General features: G+C 35.8%; 1 protein-coding gene and 1 pseudogene across 1 annotated transcript; one reads left to right on the plus strand and one right to left on the minus strand.

The window, feature by feature from the left end:
- Nucleotides 1-716: 716 nt before the first annotated feature.
- LOC113279855 (E3 ubiquitin-protein ligase CHFR-like) lies at nt 717-6,588 on the plus strand. Its single transcript, XM_026528507.1, has 16 exons — nt 717-725; nt 915-1,104; nt 1,499-1,649; nt 1,777-1,874; nt 2,649-2,707; nt 2,795-2,886; nt 2,967-3,090; nt 3,261-3,347; nt 3,624-3,720; nt 4,231-4,338; nt 4,489-4,589; nt 5,112-5,177; nt 5,274-5,361; nt 5,635-5,695; nt 5,980-6,043; nt 6,303-6,588. Exons 1-16 carry the CDS (start codon nt 717-719, stop codon nt 6,444-6,446), a joined length of 1,539 nt encoding a protein of 512 aa, XP_026384292.1. The 3' UTR covers nt 6,447-6,588.
- Nucleotides 6,589-6,807: 219 nt separating this feature from the next.
- LOC113283180 lies at nt 6,808-11,488 on the minus strand (annotated as a pseudogene).
- Nucleotides 11,489-11,825: the final 337 nt, after the last annotated feature.

The following is an 11,825-nucleotide window of genomic DNA, read 5'->3' on the forward strand; positions in this document are numbered from 1 at the left end:
TTACGGATTGGACCCGGATACAACCTTGTAAATCCGTTGGACATTCATACCCGTTAGATTAAGGGCATTTATATAGTTTCTAGAAAATATATGAATAGTTTTAAAAATTTTAGGTGTTTGCTTAGAGTGTTGTCCATGGCACTCCTATATTTATATACATATATAAAATGTGTAGGTTCTATAAGAAGTCATCTATATAGGCTTTAGTTTTTCATTATAAATTTTAACTAACACAAATCCATTGGATTATCCGCACCGAATCCGTTCATCCGCGCATCCATTGGATGATGGATTGGATGTGGATGCCAAATTTGAAATCCGTAGTGTATTGGATTGGATGCGGATGAGGTGATAACTGGTCCATACCGGCCCATGCTCACCCCTAACCTTAATAGATATCTAATCTTTTTAAGTTATACTCCCTATGTTTCTAAAAATTAGTCAGGTTTCCTTTTTTGGGTATGTCAAAATAATAAGCTTGTTTTCATGTGTGGAAAGTCAAATGTTATGATATTACTCTTATACCCATAGAGGGACCATTTCTCTTTCTCCATTTCTCTCTTTTAATACAAAAAAGGGACCACTTCTCTCTCCTCTTTTTCTAATAACAAATGAGTGAGACCAAATGATAGATTAGAAGAAAAAACATGGAAAAGTGACTCCAATGATTAGTTTTCTTAATTTTTATGAAAACCAAACAAACGTATTTTTTAGAGATGGAGGGAGTAAATATTTTTGCTCCGTTCGGTTTATCTCCCTTATGGCTGGGCTAAGTCGTTCGGTTTGGAGCATGGATGAGACTCACAGAAGACAAATATTCAGTACTATCCATGTTTACAACGATGTTTTTATCGGCGTTAGCTTAGAAATTTATAGCAAAACACAAGTAATCCTGTCCGTTCACTAAAAACTAGTTGATAGTCGTGGAACCCACCACTCCTTCCATCTTCCAAAGCAAGCTTTTACTCTCTGTTTGGCATATATACATCATTTTCTCTTCTTTATTTGAATATAGATTCTTTTCTTTGAACTCAAAATTAAGAATCACAATGGAAACCGGAGAACCTTCAAGAACAGCGGACGACTCACCATGGGCAAAGCTTGGTTTGTTCTCTCCCCTTTGATTTGCCCTTACTACATTGCATGATTAAAAACAGTTTTTTTTTTGTTTGGTTTAATCTTTTGGGTATTCTTATGTAACCTTATTGCTGTGAGACCCTTAATCTTACTGGTGGTGTTCTTTATGATTGTCTTCGTCTAATTTTAAAGATTTTTTTTTTTTTTTTTTTTGGGGGGGAGGGGGGTTTGCTTAATCCATTACTCAAATTCTTGTTATTTGTATTTATCCCAATTGACAAAGTATGATTTTTTTTTTTTTCTGAAGCATTGATAAAGTATGATAATTGACTAATCAAGTATCTTAATTATGTGTTCGGGGTACAAAGATAGTTCATTGAACCCTTAATTAGAGTTTTTATGATTCTTTTGTTTTGTATAGTACCGTCCAACACGAAGTACTCAGATGTTGAGATAAGTTCAAAGGAGATGGTGGTGTCTTCTGAAACGACATGCACTTCGGAAATCAAAAACGAATGGTGCAAAATTACTAGGAGTAGTGACTTATGTACAACAACTGTGCAAAATTTGAGGTATGCACTGTGGTTAAGAAGTTTGATTATAATATGGTTTTAAGTCTTTGTGTATACAAACGTATCGCTTTTGGTCGCTTTACTTGGACGTAGGATTGTTAACCTTCGTCTTTTTTCTTTTATCAAGTTCGAATACTATTACTGTTGATGGGAATGTTCTGGCGAAAAATGGAACTATGGTCATCAAGTGTGGAAGTGAGATTGTTTCAGGCCCGGATGCTGAAGGTGAGCTCTTGCTTATAGAAGTAGATTTCTCATATCAAGGTTAATGAAGTAATGCATTAACAAAAAAGTATTCAAACACTTAAAACATTAGGCTTTGAATAAATTGGCTTCATTTATGGTATCCTATTGCTGTTTTTGTAAATGGACCCCAGTGACTCGAGACTAAGCTATCGCTCTGAATGATATTGTAAGGAAGATTGAAGAAATATTAATATATTATGTGTGATTTTCTTGCACTCCCAAATGGGAATATACTTAGTCTTAATAAGCTGCTTAGCGCCTGAAATATAACCTAGAGCATTAAGACAGTAAGACTTACACTCTCTGTCATTTTCTTATCCGTCCGACTAAGTCCGCCTTGTTGTTTAGCCCCAACAAATTTACCCATGGTTCGAATATTTTGAATTTGGATACGTTGGGGATGTTAACCATATGTCTTCTGTGTAATCCCGTGGTTATGTTAAATTATATAACTGAATTTTGTTTTCCATAACATAAATTCCTTATATCGAGTGCTGTCTCTTACTTGTTGGAAAATTATGTCTTCCCTTCTAACTTGGTACCAGTAGAAAGTTTGTTGGATAACTTTCTTGAGGGTACAAAAATCAATATAATCATAAACAATGTGGTTGAAACCAAACACTCTTTGGTTTTGCTCTTTTTACCTTACCTTTGTTTAAAGTTTGATAAGATTCAGTTGTATTATCCAATTTACCTTTTGTTATTTGCTACATCATGTTTGCGGCTCATGTGTCATTTAATTGGTTTTTGTAGGTTTCTTGACTTACAGATTCAAATTGATTCCCTCTCCAGATAACCGCGAGAAGATTAAGGTGACAGCATAATTGCATCCAAGGATTTAAACTATCTTTCGATTTAATGAAAGAGACTTACTGACTCTGTTTGTTTATCTTTGCTAGATATCTGTAGATGCTGAGCATGCAAAATGCTGTATTTGCCTAAACACATGGCATGATGTTGTAACTGCTGCCCCTTGTCTTCACAACTTTTGGTACGTTTTAAATTGTTTTTGACATCATTTGCAGTTTGATTTCTATCTAATACCATCTTTTCTTGTTTCCTTTGTTCTAGCAATGGGTGCTTCTCTGAGTGGCTAAGAAGGTCTCTTGAGAAACACCCTAGAGTTCTCTGTCCACAATGTCGTGGAACTGTACAATTTGTTGGTAGAAACCACTTTTTGCATAACATCGAGGAGGTAAATTCTTATTAGTCTTCTATTTAAGAGTTGTTGACAACATGTTGCTTTTGTAGACATGTTTTAAGTAAGTAGACAACATATTTAGTCATCTTTATTGTACGAGGTGAGGATGCCACTTACATACTAAAGGATGTACTAACTCAGTCAGTTTTGGTTTGGGTTTGTAGGAAATACTACAAGCTGACCCTTCACTAAGACGTAGCAGTGATGAAATCGCCCTGTTGAATAAATGTGCGACCATTAAATCAAATCTTGTAAGTACATCCCTTAACTCCAACACTTCTTAACATTCTTCCTTTGCATGTTGTGCTATCGTCTCTTTTTATAGGGAACTTGTGGAAATACATTAATACCAGTTCAGTTGAATTAACAGAAATACTGAAGCATACCAAGTCTGGTTGTTGCTGTAGTACTGAATTTTTGTAATGGTGCTTACTGAGGCACCTCAATAGTTTTGATTTCACTTTCAAATATTCATTTTTCTATTTTTTTTCCTTTTTCTATAATTCATTTGTCTGTTACTTGTTCAGGTCATTAACTCAGCTAAAAAGTCGAGGCGGAAAAGACCACATTCACCATCACCGACTGAGGAAAATGAAGCTGCAGATATTTCGTGTCCTCAATGTGGTAACTTCAATTTCATAAAAATTCGTTTTCCACACATCTTTTGGCATTTGCTAATGTAACCCAAAAATAAAGAAAAAAAAACAATAGAAGATAGATAAACCCCCAAAACTAAAGGGAAAAAAACATAAGAGAGGGAAAAACTAAAGAGTTAGGCCTGGGTTATAAGTCATGCATGGAGATTGCACGTCACATGGGATTCTCTTTTTATGGAATAAAAATCACATGGAATGCAGCCGCTGACTTCTTGAAGTCTTAATTGTGCTTGTCAAACTAGTGAAATAAACTTTATGCTAAAGAGACAAACATCACTTGGTTTACTTAAAGCTGCAGTTAATCACTTAGGTGCACTTGCTAGTCCTAAGTCTTTTTTTATCCACATTGTCTATATGACAAACCTATCTTGGGGTTCGTTCAATTTTTCTATTTTGTGACCATTTTGGAATGTGTGTATATTTTAACAATGAACAGGTACTTTCTATTTTGTTCACTTTCTATTTTAACAATGAACAGGTACTGGGTTTGGTGGGTTCCAATGCAACGGAACTACAGCTCATTTGCAATGCCATGTATGTGGGGGGATGATGCCATCAAGAACTAACACTAGTGTACCTCAACATTGTAAGTTCTATTAGTCCTTCTTATGTTTCTTCTTAATAGCATTGGAGATTTTTTTTTTTTTTTTTGAATTTAGATCTTTTATATCTTTTGAATTTAGATCTTATATTTCGATGCACTGCTATTTTTAATCTTTTCTTTTATCTCTTTCAGGTCTAGGTTGCGATAGAGCATATTGTGGGGCATATTGGCTGTCTCAGGGGGTGCCTACAAGTAATTCTCATACTGTCTGCAGTCCAGAGACCTTCAAACCAGTATGTAATTGTTTCTAATACTCTGTAGCTAGCTTATTGTAAGCAAAGTTCCTGAATTTTAGTTTTGTGCTGGAATTTTGTCTTTGATCAAGTAGACGACAATATTTATTGTTGAATTCCCGGTTTACTTTGGTTAATATATACAAAGACCAACCATGGGTCTTCAAGATATCTAGGTAATTGAGACACTGTGAGCGTTTCTGAAAAGATTATGTTTGGGTAGCATTAGAGAGTAGAGCTATGCGGAATATGCTCAATTTAAAACTAAGGATGTTTATGTTCTGTAACTAGTGTGTATTTGAAAACGGTCTTTAAAATGTCGTCCTAGTAGAACAGTCTACACCAAGAGGCTCTTAGCTTCGCTTCTATCAATTAATCCTCGTTAACATTATATTTGATCGAACACTCCTTTTCAATTTTTACAGTAATATCTGAAAGACATCTTCATGCAAATTGTTCCTAAAGTTGCTTATACTGTGCCATTTTCGTTTTCTGAAGTATTGGAGTTGGTTATTTTTGCAGATATCAGAATATACCATTTCAGAAATGCCACCCTTGACACATGAAAATAACCGATTTGAGAAAGATGTATGGATGCAAACATTTCCTTATGTAGTTATTTCTAGATTGGTTGACTTTCTTCCACTCCTTACAATTTTGCAATGTACATATCTTGTCATTCAGATCACGGAGAGGTGCATCAGACAGTCTGGGAGGACATTGCAGGATGTTATATCAGAATGGATCGCAACATTCAATAGCAGAAATATTGGTAATCTTGATAAACATAGTGTCTTTCTCTTAAGCATAAAGCATTAGTAAGATAGCAATGTTTCTAATGCACACACGGAGTCGTTGGTATGCAAGCAAGTGTTATTGGGAAGGCAAACAATTATATGCATTCCTCTCTCTATGATATATGCTGCCATGGTTTCTTTGCATGTTAGCATGATTAGAAACATGGACACTGTTTCCTGATTGGTGACAGTGAATCAGTTTTCTCCAAAATTATAAAGTTGATATACATTTTTTACTCCCTTTGCAGACCGATCAAGATTGCAACTGAACCATGCAGAGATGATAACTGCTGGGACACATCTTTGCAAGTAAGTTACAATGCCACACCATGTACAGTTTAACTATCGGGTAATAAAAAATTGAACACGGAATTTATTACTTGATTACCAACTTTTCAATTTAGGGCCATTAAGTTACATTGTGGCACGTTTCATGGTGAGAATTGGGTTAATTCCGGAGGATGTAAACCAACTTTACATTTGTTATTTGTCTCTTGGCAGGCGTATTTTCCTATTAAGTACCATCTTTTGATTAACCTTATTATGATGAAGAGGTTCTCATTGTTATGAATATCATTCCTATTTGGATGCAGGGACTGTTATGACAAGTTGGTCTCCTTTCTCTTGTATTGGTATCGAGTTACTACACTCAGACATGTAAGTATTTTCTGAGTGAAAAAAGTGTTATCAACTGCAATTTCATTTGTTTTTTTCCCTGATTCTGGTTTTGTACTTGAGGTGTTATGATTGCATAGTAAATGATACTTTTAATGCCGGTGACCAAATTTCTCAGCAATTACCTGGTTAATTGGGTAATGATTGTGGGTTTTGCTCACTCCATGATGAAGTTGGTTAATAAATCATAACCTGACCGACTTCTTCTGAATGCTTTTATTTTTGTGAAATTTGTTTTCAGACCTTACCACCTGATGCATCTACAAGGGAAGATTGCTGGTACGGATATTCATGCCGGACACAGCATCACAGTGAAGATCATGCTCGTAAAAGAAATCATGTATGTCGTCCAACTAGGGGAAGTCACTTTGTTAGAAGAACTTAGAGTAAGTTGTATAAATTCACTGGCAGGTTAATTTTTTTTCTTTTTTTTGATGGATAAGATATGAAACGAATCTTTGTTCATGATGTGACAAAATATCTAGTGTGCAAACCTTACAGTAGAATAGCATACTTTTGACTGGAAAGATTACCTGTTCATAATTTTAGTTTATCAGATGGTGCTTAAAATTAGCACATTAGAAATGAGTTGGTCTAGGTTAAGAAATTCACCAATCTTGGTTAAACGACGAGTCCTGCAAATTTGGCACATCAGCTTTGTTTTTCTGTCAACTGAAGTCCCTAACAATATGCTTGGAAATTTTGAACATATCATGCCTACTGCTTACACTTGAATACTTTCAGGCTAGATTAAGCAGCATCCAATTATTCGTTATAACAAATGATGTAAACTACTTCAGCCTCTTCCTACGTCTGAAGTAAACAACATTCATCAAATCTTTCGTATATGAAAAGCGAGATGCCTGTCACAGAAGAAGATGTTATTCTACACAAAAACCAGTTTTTTTCAAACCAACCCCTACAAAAATAGAAATTGCGAAAGAATATTTGTGTAAGACTAATTAAACTTAAAACTAACAAACATCTCGCACCCTTTTCTTTTCTGCCTTCCTATTTTCTCTCTTTCCTTTCCTCTCATTTCTTTTCAGTTATCTTTCCTTTTTTCCTCTCAGCAAGTCCATGAGCTTGATCTCTTAAGCACTGGTTTCATCTGTTTGTCTTCTTCTAAAGAAACCATACCCAAATGAGATGGATCTTCCAACATCATTTTTGCCACTAAATATCCAGCAATAGACCACGTCTGCATCTTCCTTGCTTGTTTTCCAACATATCTTCCGAGTTTCCCATCATAATATTCTGGCCAACCATCTTTAGCCATTCGGCTCTCAGTTAGATCAATTGCTCGTCTGGCAATCTGAGGCCTTCCCGTTTTGATACATGCAGCCGTTAACATCCACAAGAGCACTGTCACAATAGAAAAGGAAAACACAACACGAAAAAGAACACATTAGTATAACAATTACTCGTGCATAAAGGTACTGAAGTTTCAGTGAATTGCAAGATGACTAACCTGGCCATGATCCACCGTTGTGGTAACTCCATCTGGTATTCTTGGGATCGCAACCTGTAACTATCCTCCATTCATGGCTTCAATAGCTGGATAGCATATTTTTAGAGGCATCTCCCAACCAGCTCTTCCCAGCGCTCTTCAATAAGATCCATTATTGCCATGGACTGCTCGAGGGTTGCAAGAGAAGATAAAATGGCAACACAGTTACCTAGGACAAACCAACGGAAATCCATCCTAGCAGGACTCACATTTCCAATAAAATATCCACCACGAGTTGGCATGAAATCGAACACCCACTCTGGAATTGAATCGGGGATAACATTAAATTTGTTAACTGCTGTGTGAGAATACTCCTCAGTTTTGTAACGATATATGTCATTAAGCTGCTGGAAGTCAAGCCAGAAGTAACTACGCATGTGAAAACTTAAAGCATGCAAACGCTTCACAATTCGCTCCACCATTTCTTTTCCTTCTGCATCATGTTTAAGCAGGGTCAACGCACACCTCAAGGCCATGAAGAAGAGTGCTTGAATTTCGATAGGATAACCATAAATTCCCTGTGAAAAGTGAATTTGCATCAAAAGAAACAAAACTAAAACATGTAAATACAAGTCAAAAACCAGAAAATAAGATGGGCTCATGGGCCTAAAATTTTAAGATCCAACTTTGCAAAGAGGCTGCAATAGGTAAACATTTAGTGAGTACTCTTTGAAAGGAATATACCACCCAACTGCTGCATATGGGTCCCAAACACCATCCTACAGATTTCAAGTAGTTCCGTGTAAATGATCCTACACTTTGGGAAATCTAAGACCTTCAGACTGGGGAGTCCATAAAAGTCATTTCCCAAACCTCTAAGATACATTCAAATCAATGACTTTGCATCAAGCACCAATAAATACTACGTATGACTTAATGATAGCAGGAAGAAAGTGAGTAGACAAAGAATTATTTTGAGGACGTGAGATGGAAACTTTAACAACAATTCCACGCAAGTCAAAGATGCATGTTAATAGAAAGCCATTTAGTTACTAGTGGAGGAAAACAGTGTTAGAAATTCCAACAAAAGCTGCTTAGAATTGTGAAAATCATTACAGATCTCCACAGAAAACTAGTGAACTAAGCAACTCCTTTGGGGTTATACCACATTCATACCTCTAAACCATTGTACTAGTTTCATTTAGCCAAAAAGAAGATTAGCAATGTATGAAAGCAGTCTTTGAAAAAAAGGTGGAAACATGAAGTTAAACCTGACACATGAGAGGTTTGCGGATAGACATGTGCAGGGGAACATAGATAAAGGATAGTTGGTGAATAATGTTATGCAAATCTAGTTGAGGATGAAGGAAACTTGTGAGACCTTCAAATATCATACTAGACTATGACTGTTCTATGACAGCCAGCTCAAAGGTTGCCATTTTGATTCAGGATTAAAAACCCAATCGGAGATGGACTGAAGTGTATAGAACCACAAGATAAGAGATGAGAACAAAGAAAAAACAGACTCCGAGTACTTCTAAGATATTCCTCGTAGTTTATTTCCGTTAAATATCCAACTATGGTGGCAGACTTACTCTTGTTTCTATAAACATAATAACAGATCGCACTTACTTATAGAAGTACACCCCAGAACTTTTAGAATATTTTTTAGCCAATCAGGAAATATTGTAAAGAAATTATTTTCTACCTAAAATGTTAATTAGGTTGACACGTGAAAGACTTAACTTCAAATGTGTTTGCTAGCCAGAGAACCAACGAGGTAATTGAGTTGGTCAAACTGATCAGAGGTTGCATATAAACTATGAATGAGCCGAAAAGACAAAAAATGAAATACATAAGTGGAACATAAAAGGACACTTTTACTAGTTACGAACTAGTGAATTTTGAAGAAATCAACAAGTTAATAGTGACTTTGCATTTATCCGCACGAACAAGAACCACTTTCATGGACTTTCAGAATTGGAAATCTATGGGAATATATTTGGTCAAAATAGATCAAAGTGCATGCCTGAACACCTAGGATCTCTTAAAGCCACGTTCATATTAAAAAGAAGACTCTGGACTTTTAAAGTTTTGTTTTTATTTAGCTTGTTTTCAATCTAATAAGCACATATAAGCTGTATTTGCAAGCAAGATAATTAGGAAAGTATTCGTAAATAGGATAACGACAATCTTACCATTCTTCGATCAATCATGGAGCATCCATCTGCGCAGAGCAAGGTTGGAAACGTGTCAAATCCCTCTGACAAACACAAAGCCAGTATAAGCCTCATACCCTTCTGACACTCATCTGTTTCTGCCAAAGACATATCCCCAGTGGACTTTGTATATGCACGAAGCAGAATAATCCACCAAAAACCAGAATCAACAGGAGCAACTCTTCCAATTGCACTCTCACCAAAATCTGCGATCAAAGTATCTGTTTTCCTAATAGGATCATGGAGAACTTTAAAACTCGCCGGCATCGCACCTTCTCCGAGCTTAAACCGATCGATTCTTTTCTCCCACCCTTGAAGGTGAAGAGTCTTTAATAAGAAATTCTTTACTATTTCTGGCTCACCATTCATTAAGAAGGCCAGAGCACTCGGCACAAAATCACGAACAAAGACCTATTTAAAACATTAAAGACTAATAAATTAGTTATCTAATCCCAAATTAGTTTGAATTTAACAAGTAAATGAAGTATTAATAACAACGAACGAATGTTCACCTGATCATAGTTGAGAACTTCCTCTGATTGGTGATCATAAGCAGCAATTGTTCCAACCGGTTGACCCCGGAAGAAAACCAATGATCGCCTGAGAGCATCCCAAGCTTCCGAAACCATCGGATGAGGCTCAAATGAATTGCGAGCCGAGGATGCGGGGGTATCGAAAGCAGAACGTGCACCAGGAGAACATGTTTCAAGGTCTAGTCCTCTACTAAGTCCAATAGACAATTCACTAAGAGACCTCTCATCAAATGATCTCTTTCTTTCAATGTTTAATGGTCTTGGTTTATCAAGAAGCTTTGAGAAATCATAATCATCGATTTCGGAAGCCGAACAGTGTGAATTTACACTTCTTAAGCTACTCAAATTATAATCCTTATTTCCATCCATACCTCTCCTCTCTCCCTACTCTTTCTCTCTCTATAAATCACTACTCTTCCTTTACTGCTGCTCCTCCTATCCAAAGTAGAGTTTAAGAGGGATCTACAATTCAACAAAGCTTAATGAGTAATTTAAATATTTCCTAATTTCTACAATAAAAACAACTATTAAGGTAACAAAACTAATTAAAAGATAAGGATAAGGAAAAGAAAAATAAATTTAGATCTTTATTACAACACACTATTTAAGTACATTATACAATTAACAACCATTATCATCTTAATTAACTAAAGTTTCCAAAAAAAAAAAAAAAAGTTTCAGCTAAGTAATAGATCAAGTTTGATCTAGAAAACACAAAACAGAAGAAATATAAATCAGATCTGGAAAACGATACGAAAATGAGTCTAAAAACGGTATAAATAAATGGTAAGAGATTAGATTACACACCTTGTTGAAATGAGAGACGAATGGTTATTCCGGTGGAATCAACGGTAAGATCCCGATGAGTTAGCCGGAAATCACAACAATGTTTGTTGTTTAAGAGAGAGAAAGAAAGGAAAAAGTGAGCATGAGTTCAGAAAGTGGTATAAATAGTTGAAGGAGGTTACAGTAGAAGATTCCCTTTCTTTGAAAGAAGAAACAAAAAGTACATTAAAGTGGTGGAAGAAGAGTTTCACTGGGTTATTTATGAATTATCATCGGTTATAACACGAGGAAGGTGGAGTTACCAGCCCCCTGCTGCTGCTGGTAATGATAACCCTCGCCTCTTTCCTATGTGGAACGAAACGACAGAAAACCCCTTGTTCACTCTCTTTAGTTAAACTACAAGAAATGAAACAATACGTACGGAGTACGTTATACCAAATACTTTGTTAAATGCGTATTATTAGTGTTCACAATTTCATTTATTGATTTTTATAGCCGAACTAAATTCTGTTTCTTAATTAACACATATGCTATCCATAAGTCCTGGATCTTCGACATGATTAAGCCGGATGAACTCATGATACCTACATACGAGATTGCACCACGTATTTTCATAGTGGCGTGGAAGAGCACATTTTAGTTACATAGTCGCATTCGTATTTTTCTGATTGAATTATTTTAGAACCTAAGCGGTAAGTGTCATTGACAAGTAGGTTTGAGCATTTCAAACCTAAACTTCGAAAATGGAAGATGGTTCATTTGGAGATTAAATTATA

This window comes from Papaver somniferum, chromosome 5 (genome assembly GCF_003573695.1).
Source record: "Papaver somniferum cultivar HN1 chromosome 5, ASM357369v1, whole genome shotgun sequence".
NCBI classification, from domain to species: Eukaryota; Viridiplantae; Streptophyta; class Magnoliopsida; order Ranunculales; family Papaveraceae; genus Papaver; species Papaver somniferum.